General features: G+C 40.8%; 1 protein-coding gene across 3 annotated transcripts in view; it reads right to left on the bottom strand.

Moving 5' to 3' along the window:
* The window catches only part of dnah7 (dynein, axonemal, heavy chain 7), a 228,584-nt gene extending 215,170 nt beyond the window's left edge, over positions 1–13,414 (bottom strand). For all 3 annotated transcript variants that reach the window (XM_042314994.1, XM_024403140.2, XM_042315009.1), the window contains exons 1-11: positions 13,066–13,414; positions 4,972–5,043; positions 4,629–4,731; positions 4,010–4,190; positions 3,771–3,861; positions 3,476–3,656; positions 3,236–3,308; positions 2,805–2,930; positions 2,514–2,633; positions 440–623; positions 176–355 (exon numbers count right to left, since the gene is read on the bottom strand). In XM_042314994.1, the coding sequence (XP_042170928.1) occupies positions 176–355; positions 440–623; positions 2,514–2,633; positions 2,805–2,930; positions 3,236–3,308; positions 3,476–3,656; positions 3,771–3,861; positions 4,010–4,190; positions 4,629–4,731; positions 4,972–5,043; positions 13,066–13,077 (1,323 nt within the window). In that variant the 5' untranslated portion in view covers positions 13,078–13,414. The remainder of the gene's footprint in view (positions 1–175; positions 356–439; positions 624–2,513; positions 2,634–2,804; positions 2,931–3,235; positions 3,309–3,475; positions 3,657–3,770; positions 3,862–4,009; positions 4,191–4,628; positions 4,732–4,971; positions 5,044–13,065) is intronic.
* Positions 13,415–26,180: the final 12,766 nt, after the last annotated feature.

The following is a 26,180-nucleotide window of genomic DNA, read 5'->3' as shown; positions in this document are numbered from 1 at the left end:
AGGGTAAGTGACAGACACACAAACACAGTAGGATGTCTACTTCTTCAATTCAAGCCAAAGAGATACACAGTGACACTTTCATCCCAACATACACACACACACACATACATACATACATATATATATACATACATATATATATATATATATATATATATATATATATATATATTACCCATTCTGAGTAGAGCTTGGTCTCCACGCGCGGCACCAAGCTGATGGATTTCAGCATGATGTCGTAGACGTTGAGAAGGATGACCTCAAAGTCTTTGAAGTCAGGCTCAAACTTGATGTCATTCTCATCCAGGATCAGACGCAGGACAAAGCCAGGGTGCTCATAGGCCCTCACCGAGTACTGGGAGATAGGAGGGAGATAGGACCCCAAAATGAAAATGACTGGCATACACTGAGTGTGTGTGTGTGTGTGTATTGTAGTTACCGGGTCCTGGGAAATGAGGTGTGTGTAATCCTGGATGGACTCCAGTGCTAGACTCTGGAGCTGTGAGGCCATCAGGGCAGCCACACAGTTGAAGAAGGACTGCAGTTTGGCTGCGTTGGTGTTGCTGGGGACCAGCTTGCGTTTGTTCCCCTGGTAGTAAATGTGCTGAACTTCAGGAAACCACCTGTTCATAAGCACAAAGTTAGGGTATAGGTTAGAAATGGAAGACAAGAAACAGCCCGGCTAAGATGCTACTTTTCACTGACATGCCACCTTGGAAGCCTGCTACAGTTATTTTTAGTTGTTTGGTTGTATCAAGCACAGGAGGTTAGTGGCACCTTAATTGGGGAAGACGGGCTCATGGTAATAGTTGGAGCGGAATAAGTGGAATGGTATCAAATACATCAAACACATGGGGTGTTTCTCAATATGCATTCTACTGTGCGCCACACTCTCATGCTCCGAGTGTAATCTCCGACGATGCTCTCTTGAGTAAGTTCTTGTGAGGACGTGAGTGTGGAGAATGCATAAAACATTACATTTCAGAAGCACTCGCACTCCCCCTACTGTATTACCTCACGTTTCACCTCCCCATTCACTGAACCTTCTTCCAGCCAGGACAATGGCAACAATAGACCAAACAAGATATACACAAAGCAACCGTTTTACTTCATAACTATCAGCTAGCTATATGTGAATCGTAAAAATCTATCTAGTCAGGTTGTTTAACAAGTAAAAAATAACAAAAAATCAAATATTATGCAAGATAGATGTCAATTCTTCTTGGGTAGCTACCTAACAATTCTTTGTGGCTTTCTGGCTAGCTAACAGTAGTAGCTAGACAGTTAGCCCTATTGACTCATGGCCTTGCGATCTATAGTACGTAGGCAGGTAAACATGCCAAAACTAACACAGCATGTATTTATTAACGTATCAAGATAAAATAGTGTTGTCAGGCAACATATGACATGTGAATAGTCAGCATTTCATTATCGCTTCAGCTCATATAATGTCCGCCATTGATTTCAAGAAATCGTGCGTCATTTTTTACTTTACTGCGTCATATTTCTTTGCATACTTTCCATTGAAGATTGTATCGATGCATGCTTTAAAATATTTACAAACGAAGTACGCTTCTCGAATGCGTGCTCCATTTCACATACCTTGATTTTTACTCATACTCTGACACTGCCATGCCCCAATTTGCGTGCTCAGAGCACGGTAGTATGCATTTTGAGAAACACCTATGGTTTCCATGATGCCATTCCATTTGCTCTGTTCCAGCCATTATAATGAGCTGTCCTCCCCTCAGCAGCCTCCACTGGTATCAAGTGTTGGATTATAGCATGAAATATGTTTTTTCATGTTACCATATTAGAACTTAGAATTTATTTGATTGCTGTATAATGAATGTATATGTTGAGGTCAATGGAGGGATAACAACTAGGTGTATGGAAAGTTACTGAGAGAGGAAGGAGGAGTGCAGAGAGCTTATATTCTGTTTGAACATGTTATTGTTAAATCTCAAGGATCCTATAGGGAGAGGAAAATGTTAACCGTCTGGTTTCAGTAACAGATAAGGTAGGACAGCCGTGATTTAAGAAGGAGTGAGGATTCGGGCCGAGGTCAGGTCACATGAAGTGAGAAGGAACAGTCCCCACTTAAGGTCTTGCCTAGCAACAGAGATGCATTGGCTGTCTAGAGTTGCAAGGAGTGGACTCCGCCTAGGAGGGTATAAATATATGGGCTTGAGTAAACATGTCTTTGTCTTTGCAGCCTTTTGTCCCAGTGGGTGAATAAACATGGTTTGAGCTTTGACTACTTGTCTGTTAGTTTTTCACTGTTTGTCAGAACCTAACAAAAGTCCATGTGGAATCGCTTGCTAGTTAGCAGTGCACTTGTAGTATTCATCCTGCAAGTGACATCAATCCTCCTGAGACCTGAAGTAGTTGTTTCCTTTTTCAGCAAGGGACATGGCTTTTGTGGGGTGACAGGAAATGTAAGTGTAAAGTGTTGGTATGCAGGTCACTGGTTCTAGCCCAGTGGGGACCTACTCTATTATATGTACTCATACTTTTTGAGGAGGATGTCCTTGGCACACTCAATGTGTCTGGTGACTAGATGCTGGAAGATGGAGAGCTCCATAGACTCCTGCCTGTTCTGGAACTCCTCAACATCGATGAGACGCATCTTCCTACAAGGAGAATGCAGGGGGTGAGTGAGTAAAGAAAAAGAGAGGCAGACATAGAGCAGAAAGGATGGCAATACTGAATATAAAGGCTTGGGACAGTGAAAGAGAAGAAAAATATAGAAAGAAATAAGACTATAAGAATAGGATAGAAGGATATGATAGAAGTGTTCTCACTTGAAAGACACATGCCACAGGTCCAGCACTGATAGCATAGTGGGGTTGATGGAATGCAACTTGTCTCTCATCCTCTTTTGGGCATGAAGGAATGATTTGTTCCATGGTTTAGGGACCACCTCCATTCTTAAATGATGTACAGCAAGGAAAAGAGGATAAGAAGAAGTTTAATATTTTTAAGAGGAATACAATTTGACAAAAAAGGCTACTTAGAACATTTCAACCAACATGGTCTTCGTCAAGTAACTGAAGACCATGACGGTCAAAATGTTTCTTTATTAAACAACCAAGTTCGAGAGCAACAAAACACTAAGGAGACATTCCTTTTTTTCTATAGGCAATTAATCTGAGCCCATGTGGTTTCTGTCCATGTAATAGGACCAAGTGTGTTTCAAAGTACTGCACACATTGTCACATTCTATGGGACTTACTCAACTCTGTGAGGAGGAACATCTTTGACCTTGTCTTCATCGTTTTCCCTCGGGTCCCGAAGTACGAAATCCACTGCAAACAGCGGCAACAAAACAACATGACTAATTACTGTGCAGCAAAAGACTAATAATAGATATGCACATTTTAGAACAGAATCTAGAGAAAAATCTGAGTCTACAGACAGATATGTCTTAATGATAATTTAAAGAACACAGATGGATTTGTGTTGGGTTAGGTACCGATGGCTTTCTTCACACTGAGCAGGTAGTCCTCCTTCATCTCATCTGATAGCAGCTCTATGGTCCTAGTCAGCCTCTTCAGGTGAGTGGGCACCAGGTCCAGAACATTCTCCAGCCAGGAGTCCTCCATGGCTGCCACATGCTCTGTGTCGATCCCATTGCGGATGTAATAGTAATATCTCTGACAAGGTGGACATAAAAAGATAAGACACATTAAAGAGCTAATCCACAGTTGCTACATTCATATTTGGACCTATTAATTAACAATCTATACCAAAATGTCACCTTCCCTTACCAGGATATCCTTCTCTGTAGCTGTGGGGGACCCACAGGTAGGGGGGTGACTGTCCTCCACAATGGTTTTGCCACTGGCAGATTCATGCTGCCTGAAACACGGGGTAATTTAGTGAAAGGAGAATGTTGTATTTCAGTGAAAAGTGCTACCGAACGTCGGGTGAGTCGGTATGTGGATGCTTGGATGGAAGGGGATGAATAGGCAATGTATGGATTGATTGATTATTTGATTGGACTCACAGGATTATGCCGACCAGGGCACTGCGGAACTGCTCCCGGTCTTTTTTGGGCTGAGTGTGGCTACTGCTGCGATGTTTGGAGGACTCTGATGACAGGCCGGCCTCTCTGCTCTGGGAGTCCTCCAGGCCTCTGCTCAGGCTCTGGTAACGCCTGGTCCCCGACCCTCCACCCAGCACATCTCCTACAGTGGAGACACGTCATTATAGGTCACATAAGACACTTATAGGGGGGATTATAAAGCATAGCATTGCCTTCTCCACACAGTTACAGTGGATGGACTTTATCATATAGGTCACAAAGAAACATATGGGGCATTGGGGTGAAGGGATTATATTCCACGCAGTTACAGTATGTGAGGCTAAGAAAAAAACATGGTGAGGGAAGTCAGTTATAAAATCCATAATTTTTTTACAGCTGAATTTACAGTTTGTGGAGGGTGTGTGTATGTTCAAAAAGTATTGTTGTTATTGTAAGGAGCTATGTCTACTCATTGATTGCAACATACAATATGCTGTTCTCCATTTGAGTCACCTTTGGTTAATTATGTTTGAAAAACTATAACGAATTTGAAACTATGTCCTATTTGCTACTAGCCTATATCAGTGAGAACATAACTTACTGGACAGTCTAACTGCCGCCCCAAAGCCATGGGACTCTCCTCTGACTGGCGGCTGCAGGACAAAGGCAGGAGCTGTCTCCTGCCACTGGGGTTTGGAGCGGATCTTTGAAGACAGATATAAATGAATAGTTTAGTGCAAAACGAGAGAGTATGGGACTAATAAATAAAAAATAATTGGAATTGTAACAATTAGATGGTTAGTTATTTGAGTTACACCACCCACACTTTCTATGAAGCAAAACCAAGACATTATGCTTAGCCTATATTGGACAAACTCGTCTGTTACATAGGCTTACTGGTTAGCAATTGCCAAAGCCTGGGAGACTGATGTTAGGCAGCGTACCTGTGGAAGTTGTGGTAGGAGGCGGTTTGGACTGTCAGGGATCTTGGGCAGCTTCTTATTATGCAAAGACTTCTGTGAAGAGAACGTTGAACACTGTCATTCGGACCTAGGTGGCTAGCTGGACATGACAAATGTCACTGAGTAACAATCGGAAATTATTCAGACCCCTTGACTTTTTCCACATTTTGTTAGATCATTTTTCTAAAATTAAATGTTCCCCTCATCAATCCATACACAATACCCCAGAATGACAAAGTGAAAACAGGTTCTTCAAAAAAAAATTTAAATGTATTAAAAATAAGAAACAGAAACACCATATTTACATAAGTATACAGACGCTTTGCTATGAGACTCGAAATTGAGCACAGGACTCTCAGACCATTAGAAACAAGATTCTCTGGTCTGATGAAACCAAGATTGAACTTGGCTTCCTGAATGCAAAGCGTCACGTCTGGAGGAAACCTTGCACCATCCCTACGGTGAAGCATGGTGGGGGAAGAATCATACTGTGAGGATGTTTTTCAGAGGCAGGGACTGGGAGCCTAGTCAGGATCGAGGGAAAGATGAACGGAGAAAAGTAGAGAGAGATCATTGAGGAAAACCTGCTCCAGAGTGCTCAGGACCTCAGACTGGGGCGAAGGTTCACCTTCCAACAGGACAACGACCCTAAGCACACAGCCAAGACAATGCAGGAGTGGCTTCAGGACATGTCTCGGAATGTTCTTGAGAGTGCCAACCATAGCCCGGACTTGAACCCGATCTAACATCTCTGGACAGACCTGAAAATAGCTGTACAGCGACGCTCCCAATCCAACCTGACAAAGCTTGAGAGCATCTGCAGAGAAAAATGGGAGAGACTTCCCAAATACAGGCGTGCCAAGCTTGTAGTGTCATATCCAAGAAGGCTCAAGACTGTAATCTCTGCCAAAGTTTCTTCAACAAAGTACTGAGGAAAGGGAATGAAACCTGTTTTTGCTTTGTCATAATGGGGTATAGTGCATAGATTGATGAAATGTTAACAATTGTTTTAACCCATTTTAGAATAAGGCTGTAATGTAACAAAATATGGACAAAGTCAAGGAGTCTGAATACTTTCCAAAAGCACTATATATATATATATATATACAGCTGAAGTCGGGAGTTTACAAACACTTAGGTTGGAGTCATTAAAATGTGTTTATCAACCACTCCACAAATGTCTTGTTAGCAAACTATACTTTTGGCAAGTCGGTGAGGACATCTACTTTGCATGTACTTTTTACAACAATTGTTTACAGACAGATTATTTCACTTATAATTCACTGCTTCACAATTCCAGTGGGTCATAAGTTTACATACACTAAGTTGACTGTGCTTTTAAACAGCTTGGAAAATTCCAGAAAATTATGTCATGGCTTTAGAAGCTTCTGGTAGGCTAATTGACATTATTTGAGTCAATTGGAGGTGTACCTGTGGATGTATTTCACAGCCTACCTTCAAACCCAGTGCCTCTTTGCTTGACATTATGGGAATAATTTTTGACATTGTAGAATAATAATGAAGACATCAAAACTACGAAATAACACACATGGAATCATGTAGTAAACAAAAAAGCTTTGCACACTCTTGGCAATATCTCAACCAGCTTCATAAGGTGGTCACCTAGAATGCATTTCAATTAACAGGTCTGAACAGTTAAAAGTTTGTGGAATTTCTTTCCTTCTTGATGCGTTTGAGCCAATCAGTTGTGTAGTTTTACCAAATAAACATATTTGGTAAAATACCAGGTCTATATTATGGCAAGAACAGTTCAAATAAGCTAAAGAGAAATGACAGTCCATCACTACTTTAAGAAATGAAGGTCAGTCAATCCAGAAAATTTCAAGAACTTTGAACGTTTCTTGAAGTGCAGTGACAAAAACCATTAAGCACTATGATGAAACTGGCTCTCATGAGGACCACCACAGGAAAGGAAGACCCAGAGTTACCTATGCTGCAGAGGATAAGTTCATTAGAGTTGCCAGCCTCAGAAATTGCAGCCAAAATAAATGCTTCACAGAGTTCAAGTAACAGATACATCTCAACATCAACTGTTCAGAGGAGACTGCGTGAATGCTTCATGCTCGAATTGCTGCAAAGAAACCACTACGAAAGGACACCAATAATAAGAAGAGACTTGCTTGGGCCAAGAAACATGAGTAATGGACTTTAGACAGCTGAAAATCTGTCCAATTTTAGATGTTTGGTTCCAACCGCAGTGTCTTTGTGAGATGCAGAGAAGGTGAATGGATGATCTCCGCAGGTGTGGATCCCACCGTGAAGTATGGAGAAGGTGTGATGGTGTGGGGGTGCTTTGCTGGTGACGCTGTCAGTGATTTATTTAGAATTCAAGGCACACTTAACCAGCATGGCTACCACAGCATTCTGCAGCGATACGCCATCCCATCTGGTTTGCGCTTAGTGGGACTATCATTTGTTTTTCAACAGGACAATGACCCAACCCACCCCCAGGCTGTGTAAGGGCTATTTGACCAAGAAGGAGAGTGTTGGAGTGCTGCATCAGATGACCTGGTCTACACAATCACCCGACCTCAAACCAATTGAGATGGTTTGGGATGAGTTGGACCGCAGAGTAAAGGAAAAGCAGCCAACAAGTGTTCAGCATATTATGTGGGAACTCCTTCAAGACTGTTGGAAAAGCATTCCAGTTGAAGCTGGTTGAAAGAATGCCAAGTGTGCAAAGCTCTAATCAAGGCAAAGGGTGGCTGCTTTGAAGAATTTAAAATATAAAATATATTTAGTTTTGTCACTTTTTTTGGTTACTACATGATTCCATATTTATTATTTCATAGTTGATGTCTTCACGATGATTCTAAAATGTATTAAATAGTAGAAATATAGAAAAACCCTGGATGTGTCCAACCTTTTGACTGGTACAGTGGAGAGAACAAGTATTTGATAACCTGCTAAATCTGCAGTGTTTCCTACTTACAAAGCATGTAGAGGTCTGTAATTGTTATCATAGGTACACTTCAACTGTGAGAGACGGAATCTAAAACAAAAATCCAGAAAATCACATTGTATGATTTTTAAGTAATTCATTAGGATTTCATAAGTATTTGATACATCAGAAAAGCAAGACCTTAATATTTGGTACAGAAAACTTTGCTTGCAATTACAGAGATCATACGTTTCCTGTAGTTCTTGACCAGGTTTGCACACACTGCAGAAGGGATTTTGACCCACTCCTCCATACAGACCTTCTCCAGATCCTTCAGGTTTCGGGGCTGTCGCTGGGCAATGCGGACTTTCAGCTCCCTCCAAAGATTTTCTATTGGGTTCAAGTCTGGAGACTGGCTAGGCCACTCCAGGACCTTGAGATGCTTCTTACGGAGCCACTCCTTATAGTTGCCCTGGCTGTGTGTTTCGGGTCGTTGTCATGCTGGAAGACCCAGCCACGACCCATCTTCAATGCTCTTACTGAGGGAATGAGGTTGTTGGCCAAGATCTCGCGATACATGGCCCCATCCATCCTCCCCTCAATACGGTGCAGTCGTCCTGTCCCATTTGCAGAAAAGCATCCCCAAAGAACGATGTTTCCACCTCCATGCTTCACGGTTGGGATGGTGTTCTTGGGATTGTACTAATCCTTCTTCTTCCTCCAAACACAGCGAGTGGAGTTTAGACCAAAAAGCTCTATTTTTGTCTCATCAGACCACATGACCTTCTCCCATTCCCCCTCTGGATCATCCAGATGGTCATTGGCAAACTTCAGATGGGCCTGTACATGTGCTGACTTGATCAGGTTGATGAGGTTGATGAGGTTGATTGACCATCATCTTGAACTTCTTCCATTTTCTAATAATTGCGCCAACAGTTGTTGCCTTCTCACCAAGCTGCTTGCCTATTGTCCATCCCAGCCTTGTGCAGGTCTACAATTGTAACCCTGATGTCCTTACACAGCTCTCTGGTCTTGGCCATTGTGGAGAGGTTGGAGTCTGTTTGATTGAGTGTGTGGACAGGTGTCTTTTATACAGGGAACAAGTTCAAACAGGTGCAGTTAATACAGGTAATGAGTGGAGAACAGGAGGGCTTCTTAAAGAAAAACTAACAGGTCTGTGAGAGCCGGAATTCTTACTGGTTGGTAGGTGATCAAATACGTATGTCATGCAATAAAATGCTAATTAATTACTTAAAAATCATACAATGTGATTTTCTGGATTTTTGTTTTAGATTCCGTCTCTCACAGTTAAAGTGTACCTATGATAAAAAATAACAGACCTCTACATGTTTTGTAAGTAGGAAAACCTGCAAAATAGGCAGTGTATCAAATACTTGTTCTCCCCACTGAATATATGAAAGATTATACTTTATTAAACGAAAATCAAAAGAAATGCAGAAAAAATAAGTACATTGCTAGTTTCAATAGCTGGTGTTGCCCGCTTTGGCTGAAATAACTTAATGTAGCCGTTTCTAGTAACTGTATCAGTCTTTTACATCGACTGGGAGGAATTTTTGCGCATTCTTCTTTACAGTACTGATTCAATTGTGTCATGTTTGAGGGCTTTCTTGCATGCATGGCCCGCTTCAAGTCCACCCACAGCATTTTGGCAGGATTGAGATCTGGGCTTTGACTCGGCCATTCCATAACCCCACATTTCTTCTCTTTGAGACATTCTGTTTTAGTTTTGCTGTTTGTTTTGGATCATTGTCCTGTTGCAAGATCCACGTACGGTTCAGCTTCAGCTTTTTGACAGATGGCCTAGCATTCTCCTGAATAATTCTCTGGTACAATATGGAATTCATGGTTGACTCAATGATGGCAAGTTGGCCAGGCCCTGAAGCAGCCCCAAAACCATAATGCCACCGCCTCCACACTTTACTGTTGGTAGGAGGTTCTTCTGTTCAAAGGCAGTGTTTTGTTTTCGCCTGTCCAGATCACATTGTTCCAGTAGTTTGGCCTTTACCCAGGCGTTGTCTGGAGATGTCAGTTGTGTCTTAATATTATTTTTTGAGAGCAGAGGCTTCTTCCTTCCTGACCTCGCATGTAGGCCAAGTTTGTCTAGTCTCTTTCTGACAGTTGACTCATGCACTTTGACATTGATTGTGGCAAGAGGCCTGTAGATCCCTTGATGTTACCCTGGGGTTCTTTAAGACGTCTATGAGCATCTTTCGGTCAGCTATTAGGCTGAATTTGGTGGGACGACCTGTCCTAGGTAGATTGCCAGTGGTCTGGAATTTTCTCCATTTGTAGATGATCAATCGGACAGTGGAATGATGTATTTCAAAAAACTTGGAACTGGATTTGTAATTCCTCCCAGACTCGCGGGCATGAATAATCTTTCTTCTAAGGGCCTCGGAAAGGTATTTTGATAGTGGCATGATGTGTTATCACACACCCATATGGTTAAAACCAACCAGACTAAGTTACTCTAATGATTTTCTAATCATTTGCACCTGTTTTGGTGCACCTGATTCTAATTTCAGCCATTTTATGTGATGGTAAAGGTAGGGGTGTATTACATTTTTCCACATAAGGAAATTGCATTTTTGTTTATTTTAATTACATAACATTTTCAAAAATTTTGGGTTGTTTTTGTGATTTGTTAAATTGGGTTACCTTTATCGATGAATGTGGTTGGAATTTAGCTCAAATATCCATGTGTCCAAATATGTTAAAAACAAATAATAATTACTTTCCAGGGGGTGTATTTACTTTTTCAAATGACTGTATATCCATTGATTGCTGAAGAATGTAATTACAGCCTAGGTACCAAGGTACTGTATAGGGTACATAACAATATTATGCAAATGTTTGTTTTTGTTGTAATTTCAATCTTTGTAAACAAATAATGTAGCTTCAAAACGTATTTTAAGCCAGTCTGTCCTGCTGTTCCTTAACTGAATAATGGACAAAAAGAGCCTAACGTTACTCCTTATAGTCCAAGGACCATACATGTTCTGTTTAGAGGCTAATTGGCTATGGCTGCCAAAACAACCAAATACTAAACTCAGCAAAAAAAGACACGTCCCTTTTTCAGGACCCTGTCTTTCAGAGATAATCCATAAAAATCCAAATAACTTCACAGATCTTCATTGTAAAGGGTTTAAACACTGTTTCCCATGCCTGTTCAATGAACCATAAAGAATTAATGAACAGGCACCTGTGGAACGGTTGTTAACACACTCAGCTTACAGACGGTAGGCAATTACGGTCACAGTTATGAAAACTTAGGACAACTAAAGAGACCTTTCTACTGACTCTGAAAAACACCAAAAGAAAGATGCCCAGGGTCCCTGCTCAACTGCGTGAACATGCCTTAGGCATGCTGCAAGGAGGTATGATGACTGCAGATGTGGCCAGGGCAATAAATTGTAATGTCCGTACTGTGAGACGCCCAAGACAACGCTACAGGGAGACAGGATGGACAGCTGATCGTCCTCACAGGGGCAAACCACGTGTAACAACACCTGCACAGGATCGGTACATCCAAACATAACACCTGAGGGACAGGTACAGGATGGCAACAACAACTGCCCGCGTTACACCAGGAATGCACAATCCCTCCATCAGTGCTCAGATTGTCCGCAATGTACTCTGGAACGGGATCGATTTGGAGGTGGAGGGTCCGTCATGGTCTGGGGCGGTGTGTCACAGCATCATTGGACTGAGCTTGTTGTCATTGCAGGCAATCTCAATGCTGTGCGTTACAGGGAAGACATCCTCCTGCCTCATGTGGTACCCTTCCTACAGGCTCATCCTGACATGACCCTCCAGCATGAAAATGCCACCAGCCATACTGCTCGTTCTGTGCATGATTTCCTGCAAGACAGGAATGTCAGTGTTCTGCCTTGGCCAGCGATGAGCCCGGGTCTCATTCCCATTAACCACATCTGGGACCTGTTGGATCGGAGGGTGAAGGCTAGTGCCATTCCCCTCTGAAATGTCTGGGAACTTGCAGGTGCCTTGGTGGTAGAGTGGATTAACATCTCACAGCAAGAACTGGCAAATATGATGCAGACCATGAGGAGGAGATGCACTGCAGTACTTAATGCAGCTGGTGGCCACACCAGATACTGACTGTTACTTTTGATTTTGACCCCCCTTTTGTTCAGGGACACATTATTCCATTTCTGTTAGCCACATGTCTGTGGAACATGTTCAGTTTATGTCTCAGTTGTTGAATCTTGTTATGTTCATACAAATATTTACACATGTTAAGTTTGCTGAAAATAAATGCAGTTGACAGTGAGAGGAGTTTACATCTAAAAATGAATCGAATAATGCGGTATGGTTCTAAAAACATAAAGGTCTCTACTTTGATATCACATCAAAATAATTTCACAAAGCAGAATATACACTTACTGTTTTAACTGTTTTAACACAGTTGCCGCTGACAGTATTTTTCAGTGACAATAAGTCTTCTGGTTACACACAGCTGTTCAGAGTTGCAGATATATCATTAGCATAGGTAGTCGACTCTGAAATATGGCCGTGGAAACCCTATTTCAAAAACAATTTCTCGCTGACATGAAAGATTCGTTCTGACCTTATATTTCCAAAACGGTACCGCAAGTGATGCATGTTAGCGCACTTAACAAAACTCCCCCAGCCAGAAGACGTCAAATGTTTTCAGGATTCAATTTCAACCACAGGATTATGTCATCATGGTAACCAAATTTTAACATAGACAAACCTTGTATAAAATATGTTTAATTTGTACCTTTAAGACAACGTCAGATCTTCAACGTTATGTACACTATCAGGGAAAAAAAATAACAATAGGCTGGGAGGCACCTCTTACTGGAGAATGTCTATCTAAAGCTACCTTTTGGTCTCCCATCCACGGTTTTAAACCAAGCCCAGCCCTGCTTCGCTTTGATATTTTCCAATGAATATTACCAATGTGAGAATGATTGTTGAGTCATGCCAAAGGGTAGGTTAAACAGAGCAGCAAATTAATAACCAGGCCCAGCCCTGATGCTATTTACAAAGTCATCAAAAGCTATTGTTTCAATTTAACACAGGATTCAACCTTTTTCCGTTCAGGTTCCATCTCAACCAACTTTAGTAACTTAGCTAACATTATGTGGGTCATGTTAGAGCAAACTCACCTGAGTTTCCATGTTGAAGAATGTAAAGAAATGTTTACCTCTACATACTAGTGATTGCGCTATTTAAACAAATGTAACTTTGTAACCGTTTCAAGAACTGGTCGAAGTCAGCCAACGTTAGTTAGAGGGGGTAACGTTAGCAGCACATAAAATAATGTCACCACAACTTTCGCAAAACGCTACAACTAAGAAACCTGCATGCCCCTTCTTTGCAAAACCTGCTAATAACTTTTTTTTACAAGTATCTAGCAATTGTTTGCCCATCAAATGTGGCGTTTATCTGGTTTCTTTCATAGCTAAAATCAGCCAAGTAAGTATATTTCTCGACGGCGAGCTGTTGCCACTTGCCATTTTGGTTGCTAAGGAAGCGACGCGACATTCCTCCTCCTCTCAACCACGCCCATTCCTGTACAGAAGGCTTCAGTGCAATTCCATAGTAACGGAATTACGCGAGACTCAGATGTTTCACTTTAAAATGTATGTAAAAACATAAACGAATGATTGCTTATTTACACAACCCATACAACTCTATGCACAAGGACTACTTTTAACAATTTCCGCCACATTGCATTTCCTTGAAGAACAGTGTAGACTGCCAGCCCATTCCTATTAAACCAATGAGGTTGATTGTATGGCTGCCATTACAGGACACAACTTGCATTCTATTTTAGTTGCTTCTTGTTTGCTTCATGAAACACCAACACCCTCTTGCAACTAATAAGTAACTCATCTGCAACTTTTCAACTTTGTGCAACTAGTTGCAGCAACAGCCAATAAAAACAAGATGTATGCAAATTTGTGTACATAGTTTAACAGTCAATACATGTAATTTCGAGAACACACATCTCTGTTACAATAACCAAACAGTTGGAAAAACAAATAATTTGTGAAACCACGACGTAATGCAACAGATGACCTGGGGTGAGTTTGGAACTCTCAAACACGCAGCTTCAATTTGTTTGCCAGTTGCAGGCCATTTGAGTTGCTTCAGGTTACAGCAAAGTTGCTTGAGAGGATGTCACCAACTAAAATTGCGTTAAAGTTGCTTTGTGTAACCTTAACCTGAGAACTTCTAGTACAGGCTCTCCAACCCTATTCTTGGAGAGCTAAACATTTTTAAATTTTTTATTTTTATTAATATCAAATCAATACATAAAGCACATGAGGGAACACAAGCGTACATAGATTACAAACAATAGACAATCGAGCTAGGGGGTACAATATCACATTACAATTACACAAGGACCTTAAGGGACATGCATATACTTACAATTCTAACAGCTTTTTTGTTAGTAGAGCATTTAACCGTCTTAAAATACAGTTCAATTTCTTTTTGTAGGGTACGATTTTTATTTTTATTTTACCTTTATTTAACTAGGCAAGTCAGTTAAGAACAAATTCTTATTTTCAATGACGGCCTCACTGAGCTCGAGCTGTTTTGCAAGGAGGAATGGGAAAAGATTTCAGTCTCTCGATGTGCAAAACTGATAGAGACATACCCCAAGCGACTTACAGCTGTAATCGCAGCAAAAGGTGGCGCTACAAAGTATTAACTTAAGGGGGCTGAATAATTTTGCACGCCCAATTTTTCAGTTTTTGTTTGTTAAAAAAGTTTGAAATATCCAATAAATGTCGTTCCACTTCATGATTGTGACCCACTTGTTGTTGATTCTTCACAAAAAAATACAGTTTTATATCTTTATGTTTGAAGCCTGAAATGTGGCAAAAGGTCGCAAAGTTCAAGGGGGCCGAATACTTTCGCAAGGCACTGTATAGTGGTTGGCAGGATAATATTTATGAATAATTTTCGTATCGTATCGCTCTGTTGCGGAATGGACCAAAAGAGAAACAAATCTTTCCTACTGATGAGTCAACAGGGTCAACAGAAGGTAGGCTCTGAGGGTCAGGTCTTGACATGTTCCTGAATAACATAGCAACACCTGAGGGAATGGCATCTAAAACAATTGCAAAATCTTTAGGTGTTACAGGGAACTTGTAAAGTGATAAGAATGCTTTATAACTGAGTAAAAGACCCTCTGCATTTACCAGTTGGCTCACCAATAGGATATTATTTCGGAACCAATATTCTAAAAACAGAGAGGTATTTTTATACAATATATTCCGATTATTCCATATATAATATCTGTGTGGAGAAAAATTGTGTTTATAAATTAAGGACCATGACAAGATGAAATGCAGAAGGTTTCACTGGAACTTTGTCAATATTATAATTGCAAACAACATGAAGTTAAGGCCACCAAAAGTAGAGAAGACATGATGAGGAATAAAATTCCAGATAAAAGTGGATCTTCTTAGGAATTGTTTTATCCAATTGATCTTAAAAGTATTATTTAAAGTAGTAAAATCCAGCAAATTCATCCCACCATTCTCATAAGTGTTCATTACAACAGTTTTCCTAATGTAATGGGTACGGTTTCTCCAAAGAAAGTTGAAAAGCATCTGGTCTATCTCCTTGCTTATTTTACGGTCAAGATATAAAGATAGAGCACCATATGTTAGTCTAGAGATACCTTCAGCCTTGGTTATTAGGACTCTACCTTTTAAAGATAAGTCCCTCTGTAGCCATTGATTTAGTTTCTTCTGGGGTTTTTTAATAAGAGGGTTCAAATTTAGTAAGCCTCTAGACTTCTGATCCTTTGTAATGGTTATGCCTAAATATGTAAGTTCTTCTTTTACTGGAATACCATAATATGAAGGTGTCACACAATCATTGACAGCCATGAGTTCACATTTCTTAATGTTAAGATATAGACCAGACGCTTTGGAAAAGGATTGTAATCACATTGATCGATATGGGAATTTGGTTAGCGTCTTTCAGAAAAAGTGTAGTATCGTCAGCCAGCTGGCTTATAATAATTTCTTTACCAGCTATGGAAATACCTTGTACAGGACTATTATTTAAAGAATTTGCAAGAAGTTGGGTGATTAATAAAAACAGGTACGGAGAGATAGGACAACCTTGCCTAATTCCTCTCTTTAACTCAAAATGCTTTATAAAAATCTAAAAATAATATGAAGCTATCCTCAGTTATTAGGTCTGAGTAGTCAAGTACGTCTAATACTAGTCTGACATTGTTAGAAATATGTCTGTTCCTCATGAAGCCAGACTGTTTCATCAATGATTGCATCCAGGACTTCTTTAATTATTTTTGCAAGTAGTGAGGGTAATATCTTATAGTCATTATTAAGAAGACAAATTGGACGCCAGTTATCGATGAGCGGCACTTCTTTTTTAGGTTTAGGTATCAGTGTTATTAACCCCTGACTCATTGTAGGAGGGAGAACATTGTTTTTAATACTCTCTAAAAAGACTTCAAATAGGAAGGGAGCTACTTGTTCAGAAAATAATTTGTAAAATTCTGATGTAATTCCATCAACACCTGGTGATTTATTGTTCTTTAGATGTTTGATAGACTCTATAATCTCTTCAACTTTGATGGGTTCATCACACTGTTTAGATTCTATATCACTGATAGAGTGAACATTATTCAGTGAGTTAAAAAACATATCTGTGGATTCCTGACAGTACGTAGAGCTATACAATTTTCTGTAAAAATTGCTGCAGTATTTACTGATTAATTTTTGGTCATCTGTAATAAAACTTAAACACCATCAATGTTTAACTTATGGATAGTGTTATTTTTAGAGTGAAATTTCTCAAGGCAAAGAAATAGGATGAATTCTGTTCTCCCTCCTCAATCCATTTTTTCCTAGATCTAATAAAGGCTCCTTCTGCTTTTAATTTATATATATTATCCAGTTTATTTTGTAACTCAATTAGTTCCATCTTCTCCTCCCCCAAGAGGTCAGCTGGGGACCTCTGAGAAAGGGAAGTTATCTTAATGATCACCTTTTCCTCCTCAGCTCTTCTGGTCTTTGCAAGATTACTACCATATTTTCTAAGATATTTGGACACCTCAAATTTAAAGAGCTCCCAGTTCTTGCAATAAGATTTTTCTTCACAAGCCCTTTCCCAAAAGTGTGAGAGCAGATCTTTAACCTCAAATGTAACTATATCATTATTTAATAATGAGCTATTTAGCTTCCAGTAGGATGCTCTACCAAGGTTCGTATCAGGGGTAAATATTTTGATATCAATGTAACTAGCCTTATGGTCTGTGAGGGGAGTAGTACAAATATTTGTAGTAACACACTCACTATCAATACATTTGGATATAAGCCAAAAATCTATTCTGGATTGTCTGGAGCCTGTTTTGTTACTCCAAGTGAATGATCTTTCGGCCGGAAACCTCTCTCTCCATATATCAGTAAGATCAAACTTTTCCATAAAAAGTATTAAAAGTCCCCTCCTATCAATAATAACGAATTGGGAAATTTAGATAACCAATGAAGTATATGTTTCTCTATAGATTCAAGCAACTCATCATTCTCATGTTTGGTGTTGTACCCGTAGAAGTTTACAGTAATGAGTGTAATGTCATTGTAACTGATCACAAGACAAATAAAGTGACCAAAGGGGTCACATTCCGAGTGTAGAATATTACCACCAAAGGTATTTTTCATTGTAGTGACACCAGTAGAGCGTTCAGATCCATGGGAAAGCCAAATAACGTTACCCCACTGTGACCTCCAGAAGTTGGCATCAGCCAAAATTGAGTGAGACTCTTGAAAAAAGCAAAAATCTGTTCAAAATTGTTTAGCAAATAAAAATAAGGCCTTGCACTTCACACTGTTTCGTAACCCCCTAGCATTAAGAGATAATATAGACAAAGACAAAACAACAAAGATTATATAAAAGTATAAACTGTAGTAGGATGAGTCAAAGACGTAGGAGCAGTGAACGTAAACGATAAGGAACCGAGATCTGCACCATTTAAGTCAATTTAAAGTGAAAATAGCTTATTCCATAACCTTTGAAATTCAACTCAACTGGAAATTATGTTCAAGACCAAACCAAGGGTTCTTGTAGTAAGAGAGACTAAAAACCCTCTTTAGTGTAATCAGGAACTATTCTGAGAAATAAAACAACAAATAATAATTTAAATAAAAGGGAACCTACTATTTTAAGTACATATGAAAACTGATCATAAAATAATTGAATAACAAAATGTTTTACATATAAACATTCCTAAGACCTTTTTTGGAAATAAGTATTAATAACTAAATAGAACAATAACCGTGTAAAGTCAGAGCAGACCTGTATGCCATTTAAAACAGTTTCTTAGTTACTGTATACATAAATTCAGCTTTCAATCGTAAGTTTGTAAACAAAATAGGACTTCTGGTCATACAAGAACAAACTAATGAATTGAAATACCTGAGTATTCCTGTAAAATAGTCACCTGATGCTTGTTAGGTAAAAAAGGAAAATGAGAATACCATGGCTGAAACCATCAACCTGTTCCTTCTGGTGAGATTTTAGGGAGGAATATGGATTTCTGAACCGTTGATGAAACCTCGTCCTCCCCCGACGAAGTAAGCAGCCTTCCCCTCACTTCGTGCTATCTTGATCGTTGGCCACAACTTGTTTCTTCTTTCTATGTCTTCCGGGCTGAGATGCTCGGCGAAACGCATACCATGGCTCTGAAGGAAGGCGTTCTTCCTAGCAGCTTTCCAGACAGCATCCCTGTAGAATCTGGTAGTGAATAGGATGATGATACCCCTGGGTCTTGAATCATTTTGCTGTTGCTTCCTGCCGAGGCGATGTACAACGTCGATGGTCTCACCAACTTTGTTCTTCTCTGCAGGCAAAACTTCTTGGCAGATACGGATAGCCTCTCCTCGCACATCTTCATTCTCCACCTCTGGCAAGCCGTAGAGTCTCAGGTTCCATTTTCTTGTGTATTGTTCCAGATCAGTGAGACGTCTATGGTAGACATTGTTATTCTTTTCCACCCTTTCCACATTTTCTTCAACTTTTGCCACTCTCGTTTTCACATCATTAATTTCACCACATGCAAACTCCACAGTCTTTTTCAAGCCTTCGATAACCATGGTGTTCGCGCCTACCATTTTCTCAATGGCGTCACACCTGGAGTTGATGAGTAAGGAGAGGGTAGCCACGATGTCAGAGTTCATGTTGGGTTTTTTGGAGGGTGGAGGTTTGCACGGAGTAACCGGTAAAGAGGGGAATTCGTCATCTTCAGCATTCGAAAGCATGCTATTATCCATAGGCGAAGCGTAGTTATGGCAGTTGTCTATAAGCACGTTTCTCTCTTGTTGATTAGCAATAGAACGGCTAACAATAGACTCCTTTCTGTGTTTACAAACATTGCCGCAAGAGCGCGATGGGCTCAAGTTGTTGGCAGAACAAGGGGGAGTTATCGAACGCCAGGAAAAAAAGTATATATTTAGCTTAATACGTTTGCGGGTCTATGGCGCTTGACTTGAGCCGGAGCATCCAGGAGCGATATATATGTGGCCAATTTTACACCATATGTATTACATTTAAAATAACATAAATTGTAAACATTAAATATATAGTTGAAAATGTAAACATGATATTTTCGAGGAAGGGGGAAATAATGGATGTTTAAGTCAAAAAACAAACAATTGAAAGCAAAATGTATAGAATTGTAAACAAAAACAATGATATAAAAAGCAAAACTTGCAAGCAAATAATTTTATGCAAAAATAATTTTCAGTTCAACTTTCCCAAAAATCAGTTATATTGAATCCATTTGCCTACGCTCTTGCCTGGATTTACTACCTTTTGGTTACACTACTCATATCTTTGCTTTTTTTCAGTGAAGGGTGGGGTTTAGAAGGAGGCGTAGACAATGAGTCTCCATTGGTCCACTAGTTTTGGAGTGACGGTTCAACTTAACCCAATCAATTAACATGATAGACAGGATTTTTTTTCTATTGACTACTTAAACAGATGGTCTGACGTCACCACTACACGCCAACTAGCCAGTTACAAACAACTTCCCAGAACCTTGTTTAAGATGTCATTTATATGTTTACCTAAGTAATTACATGGTTTGTCATTAAATCACCATTTTGAAGTTTGTTTGTTGGCCAAATGGAATGACTCGCAAGACGCCATGCCTGTAATGTTACAGCTAGCTACTGCCAGCTGTAGGGAAAGGTTTGCCCTGAGTGAGTGAGTGAATGAATGCGTGTGAGATAAAACAGCAACAACCCTAAAAAGCTATTCCCATAACGATACCCGAAGCTTAGACCCAATCTCGCTCGCTACCATGAAAAGTATTGTATAAAGATACTGAATAAAAATATAAATGCAACACCTAACAATTTCAAAGATGTCTACTGAGTTACAGTAGGGGAAATCGTTCAATTTAAATAAATTAGGCCCCAATCTATGGATTTCACATGACTGGAAATACAGATATGCATCTGTTGGTCACCTTTAAAAAAATGGGACTCAGTATCTCGTCATGGTATTTCTGTGCATTCAAATTGCCATCGATAAAATGCAACTGTGTTCGTTGTCCCTAAAATATGCCTGCCCATACCATAACCCCACCGCCACATTGTGGCACTGTTTCCAATGTTGACATCAGCAAAAAGTTCACCCACACAACGCCATACACGTGATCTTCTGTTGTGAGGCCAGTTGGAAGGACTGACACATTTTTTTAAACAATGTTGGTGGCGGCTTCTGGTAGAAAAATGAAAATTATATTCTCTGGCAACAACTCTGGGGGACATTCCTGCAGTCACCATGTCAATTGCACGCTCCCTCAACTTGAGACATCTGTGGCGTGTGACAAAACTACACATTTTAGAGTGGTCTTTTATTGTCCCCAGCACAAGCTGCACCTGTGTTATGATCATGTTGTTTAATCAGCTTCTTGATATGCCACACCTGTCAGGTGGATGAATTATCTTGGCAAAGGAGAAATGCTCACTAACAAGGATGTAAACACATTTCTGTGAAATAAGAGAGAAATAAGCTTTTTGTGCACATGGAACATTTCTGGGATCTTTTTTATTTCAGCTCATGAAACATATGACCTTTTTACATTTTACGTTTATATTTTTATTCAGTGTATATTGACCCATGACAATATTGAAGTAGGTTCTGCGCTTAATTTGAAAATCGGGAGGTCCCGGAACACATAGTGAGTGCAGGGGGGGAGAGTCCTTGTGAGAGAGTTATTACAAACTTGTTCTGTGCTGTGAAGGTAAAGGACCAACCTTAGTTTTCAAAACCTCCCACAAAGACTCCCCATGTCAAGTCCATTTAACTCCTGAGATTCAACTTCTATCTCAAAGCCATGAGTGGGCATGTAAATGTGATGTTTAGCCTCCTTCTAAGGCTGTTCTGAAGACTCTGGCTGTAGTGTCTATTTATTTTCTCATCTTGAGTCTTAACCTGGGTGTCCTCTTTAGCCTTGTCTACAAGGCTTGCTGCCACCAAATGCGCCTTGGTTCAGGCATGTTCCAAAAACTTTTTTTCTGAGAGATCCTTGTTTTGTTTTTTTACGTCTGATGCATATGTAGCCGATGTGAAATGGCTAGCTAGTTAGCGGTGGTGCGCGCTAATAGCGTTTCAATCAGTGACTTCACTTGCTCTGAGACCTTGAAGTAGTGGTTCCCCTTGCTTTTGTGGAGCCGATGGGCTACGATGCTTTGAGGGTGACTGTTGACGTGTGCAGAGCGTCCCTGGTTCACGGCGAGGGGACGGGCGTAAAGTCTATACTGTTACATTGCTCACCCCCTTTTGACCACTACTTCAAGGTCTCAAAGCGAGTGACGTCACCGATTGAAATGCTATTAGCGTGCACAACCGCTAACTAGCTAGCCATTTCACATCCGTTACACATAGAATGTTAATTTACTATACATTCCACCCACTCTTTTGCTAGTTTAATCCCTACAGTCGTTTCTAGACCAAAACTCCCTACATTTTTGCATGTTGTACAGCCCAACTTTGAATTCTGCATGACAAGCCAGGGGTTATATGTTTGCTTGTTCTTGAACTGCAAATTGCACCTGCTCCAAGCACTTTGTCGGTGGAGGCACTGCTCCCCTCCACCCAAGCTTCCTGTCTCCCTCTCCCGCTGAGTCTAACTTGCTAGTGGAGGTGCCGGTGGTGATGCTGAACTGCTAGGTAACATTACATGTATCCACCATGACAAAACACTCTTACATCATGATATTTAAATCACATTTTGCCCTTTATGGACAGCTACTTGGCTTACTGAAAGCATACGTTCAAACTAGTCATACATATCTGATTGTATCTGAATTACCCTAAGCAAAATGTTCTGGTCTAGCTGGTGACAGAATTTTGTGTGAGCTGTAACTTCTCAAGGCATACAGTACCAATTAGTAGTTTTTTCACACACCTACTCATTCAAGGTTCTTCTTTATTTCACTAAGCACAAACCAGATGGGATGGCGTATTGCTGCAGAATGCTGTGGTAGCCATGCTGGTTAATTGTGTCTTGAATTCAAAATAGATCACTGACAGTGTCACTGGCAAAGCACCCCCACACCATCACGCTTCACGGTGGGAACCACACATGCGGAGATCATCCGTTCAACTCTGCGTCTCACAAAGACATGGCGGTTTGAACCAAAAAATCTCAAATTTGGACTCATCAGACCAAAGCACAGATTTCCACCGGTCTAATGTCCATTGCATGTTTCTTGGCCCAAGCAAGTCTCTTCTTCTTATTGGTGTCCTTTAGTAGTGGTTTCTTTGCAGCAATTCAACCATGAAGGCCTGATTCACTCAGTCTCCTCTGAACAGTTGATGTTGAGATGTGTCCGTTACTTGAACTCTGTGAAGCATTTATTTGGGCTGCAATTTCTGAGGCTGGCAACGCTAATGAACTTATCCTCTGCAGCAGAGGTAACTCTGGGTCTTTTTTTCTGTGGCGGTCCTCATGGGACCCAGTTTCATCATAGCGCTTGATGGTTTTTGCGACTGCACTTGGAAGAACCCGGGACATTTTCAGTTTCTAGGAATTGTGTACAGATCCTTGCGACATGGGGCTTTCAAGTTTCTTCATGGCCTGCATACCAGACATGTTCCCCATTGAGCATATTTAGGATGCTCTGGATCGACATGTACGACAGCGTGTTCCAATGCCCGCCAATATCCAGCAACTTCGCACATTCATTGAAGAGGATTGGGACAACATTCCACAGGCCACAATCAACAGCCTTATCAACTATATACGAAGGAGATGTGTTGCGATGCATGTGGCAAATGGTGGCACACCATTTTTTTTAACTGACTGATTTTCTGATCCACACCCCTACCTTTTTTAAGGTATCAAATTATACTGTATTAGTCGCATGCGCCGGATACAACAGTGAAATGCTTACTTACAAGCACTGAAACAACAATGCAGTTTTTAAGAAAATACAACAAAAAAAGTAAGAGATAAGAATAACAAATAATGAAAGAGCAGCAGTAAATAACAATAGTGGGGCTATATACAGGGAGTACCAGTACAGAGTCAATGTGCTGGGGCACAGGTGTCGAGGTAATTGTGGTAATATGTAATGTAGGTAGAGTTATTAAAGTGACTTTGCATAGATAATGACAGGGAGTAGCAGCTGTGTAGAAAAGGGAGGTGGTGGTGGTGTGGGTGGGGGGGGTGCAAATAGTCTGGGTAGCCATTTGATTAGCTGTTCTGGAGTCTTATGGCTTGGGGGTAGAAGCTGTTCAGGAGTCTTATGGTTTGGGGTCGAAGCTGTTTAGAAGCCTCTTGGACCTAGACTTGGCTCTCCGGGTACCGCTTGTCGTGCGGTAGGCCGTGCAGTTGCCATACCAGGCAGTGATGCAACCTGTCAGGATGCTCTCGATGGTGCAGCTGTAAAACCTTTTGAGGATCTGAGGACCCATGCCAAATCTTTTCAGTCTCCTGAGGGGGAATAGGGCTTGTCGTGCCCTCTTCACGACTCTTGGTGTGCTTGGACCATGTTAGTTTGCTGGTGATGTGGATGCCAAGGAACTTGAAGCTCTCAACCTGCTCCACTACAGCCCCGTCGATGAGAATGGGGAGTGCTCGGTCCTCCTTTTCCTGTAGTCCACAATCATCTCCTTTGTCTTGATCACGTTGAGGGAGAGGTTATTGTCCTTGCACCACACGGTCAGGTCTCTGATCTCCTCCCTATAGGCTGTCTCATCATCGTCGTTGATCAGGCCTACCACTGTTGTCATCTGCAAACTTAATGATGTGGTTGGAGTCGTGCCTGGCTGTGCAGTCATGAGTGAACAGGGAGTACAGAAGGGGACTGAGCACACACCCCTGAGGGACCCCCGTGTTAAGGATCAGTGTGGCGGATGTTGTTCCCTACCCTTACCACTTGGGGGGTGGCTCGTCAAGAAGTCCAGGATCCAGTTGCAGAGGGAGGTGTTTAGTTCCAGGGTCCTTAGCTTAGTGAAGAACTTTGAGGGCACTATGGTGTTGAAGGCTGAGCTGTAGCCAATGAATAGCATTCTCACATAGGTGTTCCTTTAGTCCAGGTGTGGAGTGCAATAGAGATTGCATCATCTGTGGATCTGTTGGTGCGGTATGCAAATTGGAGTGGGTCTAGGGTTTCTGTGATAATGGTGTTGTGAGCCCTGACCAGCGTTTCAAAGAATTTCATGGCTACAGACGTGAGTGCTATGGGTTGGTAGTCATTTAGGCAGGTTATCTTAGTGTTCTTGGGCACACGGACTATGGTGGTCTGCTTGTGGTTCGCTTTCGCCGTAAAGCCTTTTTGAAATCTGACACGGTGGCTGGATTAACAAGATGTTAAGATTTATTTTGGTGTATTGCACTTGAGATTTTATGAAAGTTAAATATTTCTAATAATTTAATTTTAATTTCGCGCTCTGCAATTTCACCGGATGTTGTCGAGCGGAACTTCTAGCCGTAACAGGTTTTAAGAGCCATTGAAGATTAAAATCTGGGTCAAAAATACATAAAAAATAAATTAATTTGACTGTTTCTCCATCCTACCTGATTCAGAATATATAATTTTCATAGTAATGGCTTGGTTCAATACCTATTGATGAGAGAATACTGAATAACAACCAAATATCCAATATAAAACACATTTTACCTAGGTTGCTAACCTTACACCTCGCCAGAGAATGGCTTCTCATTAAAAATATATCTCTTAGCTTTCACTTCACAAATAACGTAGTAATGTACCATTTCAAGAGACCTATCCATTTTCTGCAGGGTCTAATCTAGGTAACTAGGCCTTGGCTACATGTTCCACCACAGTTGACTACAGCATATGTGACACAGGTTGGCAAGGTCACACTGATTCTGAAAGTGGTTTTAACATTCTAGACAAAGACAATAAGGGTCAACTTTGAGTGAAATTACATGGATTTAATAAAATAAGTAATGTCTGACAAGTTCAACAAAATATACACATTACAAACATGTTGAAACACCTGACACACAAAACAAAATATACACTATATATACAAAAGTATGTGGGCACACTTTCAAATGAGTGGATTCGGCTATTTCAGCCACATCCGTTGCTGACAGCTGTATAAAATCGAGCACACCGCCTTGCAATCTCCATAGACAAACATTGACAGTAGAATGGCCTTACTGAAGAGCTCAGTGACTTTCAACGTGGAACCGTCATAGGATGGCACCTTTTCAACAAGTCAGTTTGTCAAATTTCTGCCCTGCTAGAGATGCCCCGGTCAACTGTGAGTGCTGTTATTGTGAAGTGGAAAGTCTAAGAGTGACAACGGCTCAGCGGAAAAGTAGCAGGCCTGGACCTCTGAGTGCTAAAGTGTGTAGAACGTAAAAATATTCTGTCCTCGGTTGCAACACTCACTACCGAGTTCTAATCTGCCTCTCGAAGCAACATCAGCACAAGACCTATTCGTCGGGAGCTTCATGAAATGTGTTTCCATAGCCAAGCATCCACACACAAGCCTAAGATCACCATGTCCCCATGCACAAAAGGAGGTCCATACAGAAATGGTTTGTCGATATCGGTGTAGAAGAACTTGACTAGGGTGCACAGTGCCCTGACCTCAACCCCATCGAACACCTTTGGGATGAATTGGAACGCAGGCTGCAAGCCAGGCCTAATCAGTGCCCGACCTCTCTAACGCTCTTGTGGCTGAATGGAAGCAAGTCCCCACAGCAATGTTCCAACATCTAGTGGAAAGCCTTCCCAAAAGA

Source organism: Oncorhynchus tshawytscha, linkage group LG03 (assembly GCF_018296145.1).
Source record: "Oncorhynchus tshawytscha isolate Ot180627B linkage group LG03, Otsh_v2.0, whole genome shotgun sequence".
Taxonomy (NCBI): Eukaryota; Metazoa; Chordata; class Actinopteri; order Salmoniformes; family Salmonidae; genus Oncorhynchus; species Oncorhynchus tshawytscha.
The sequence above is the reverse complement of the archived record's forward strand: the minus strand, read 5'-3'. Positions and strand labels throughout refer to the sequence as shown.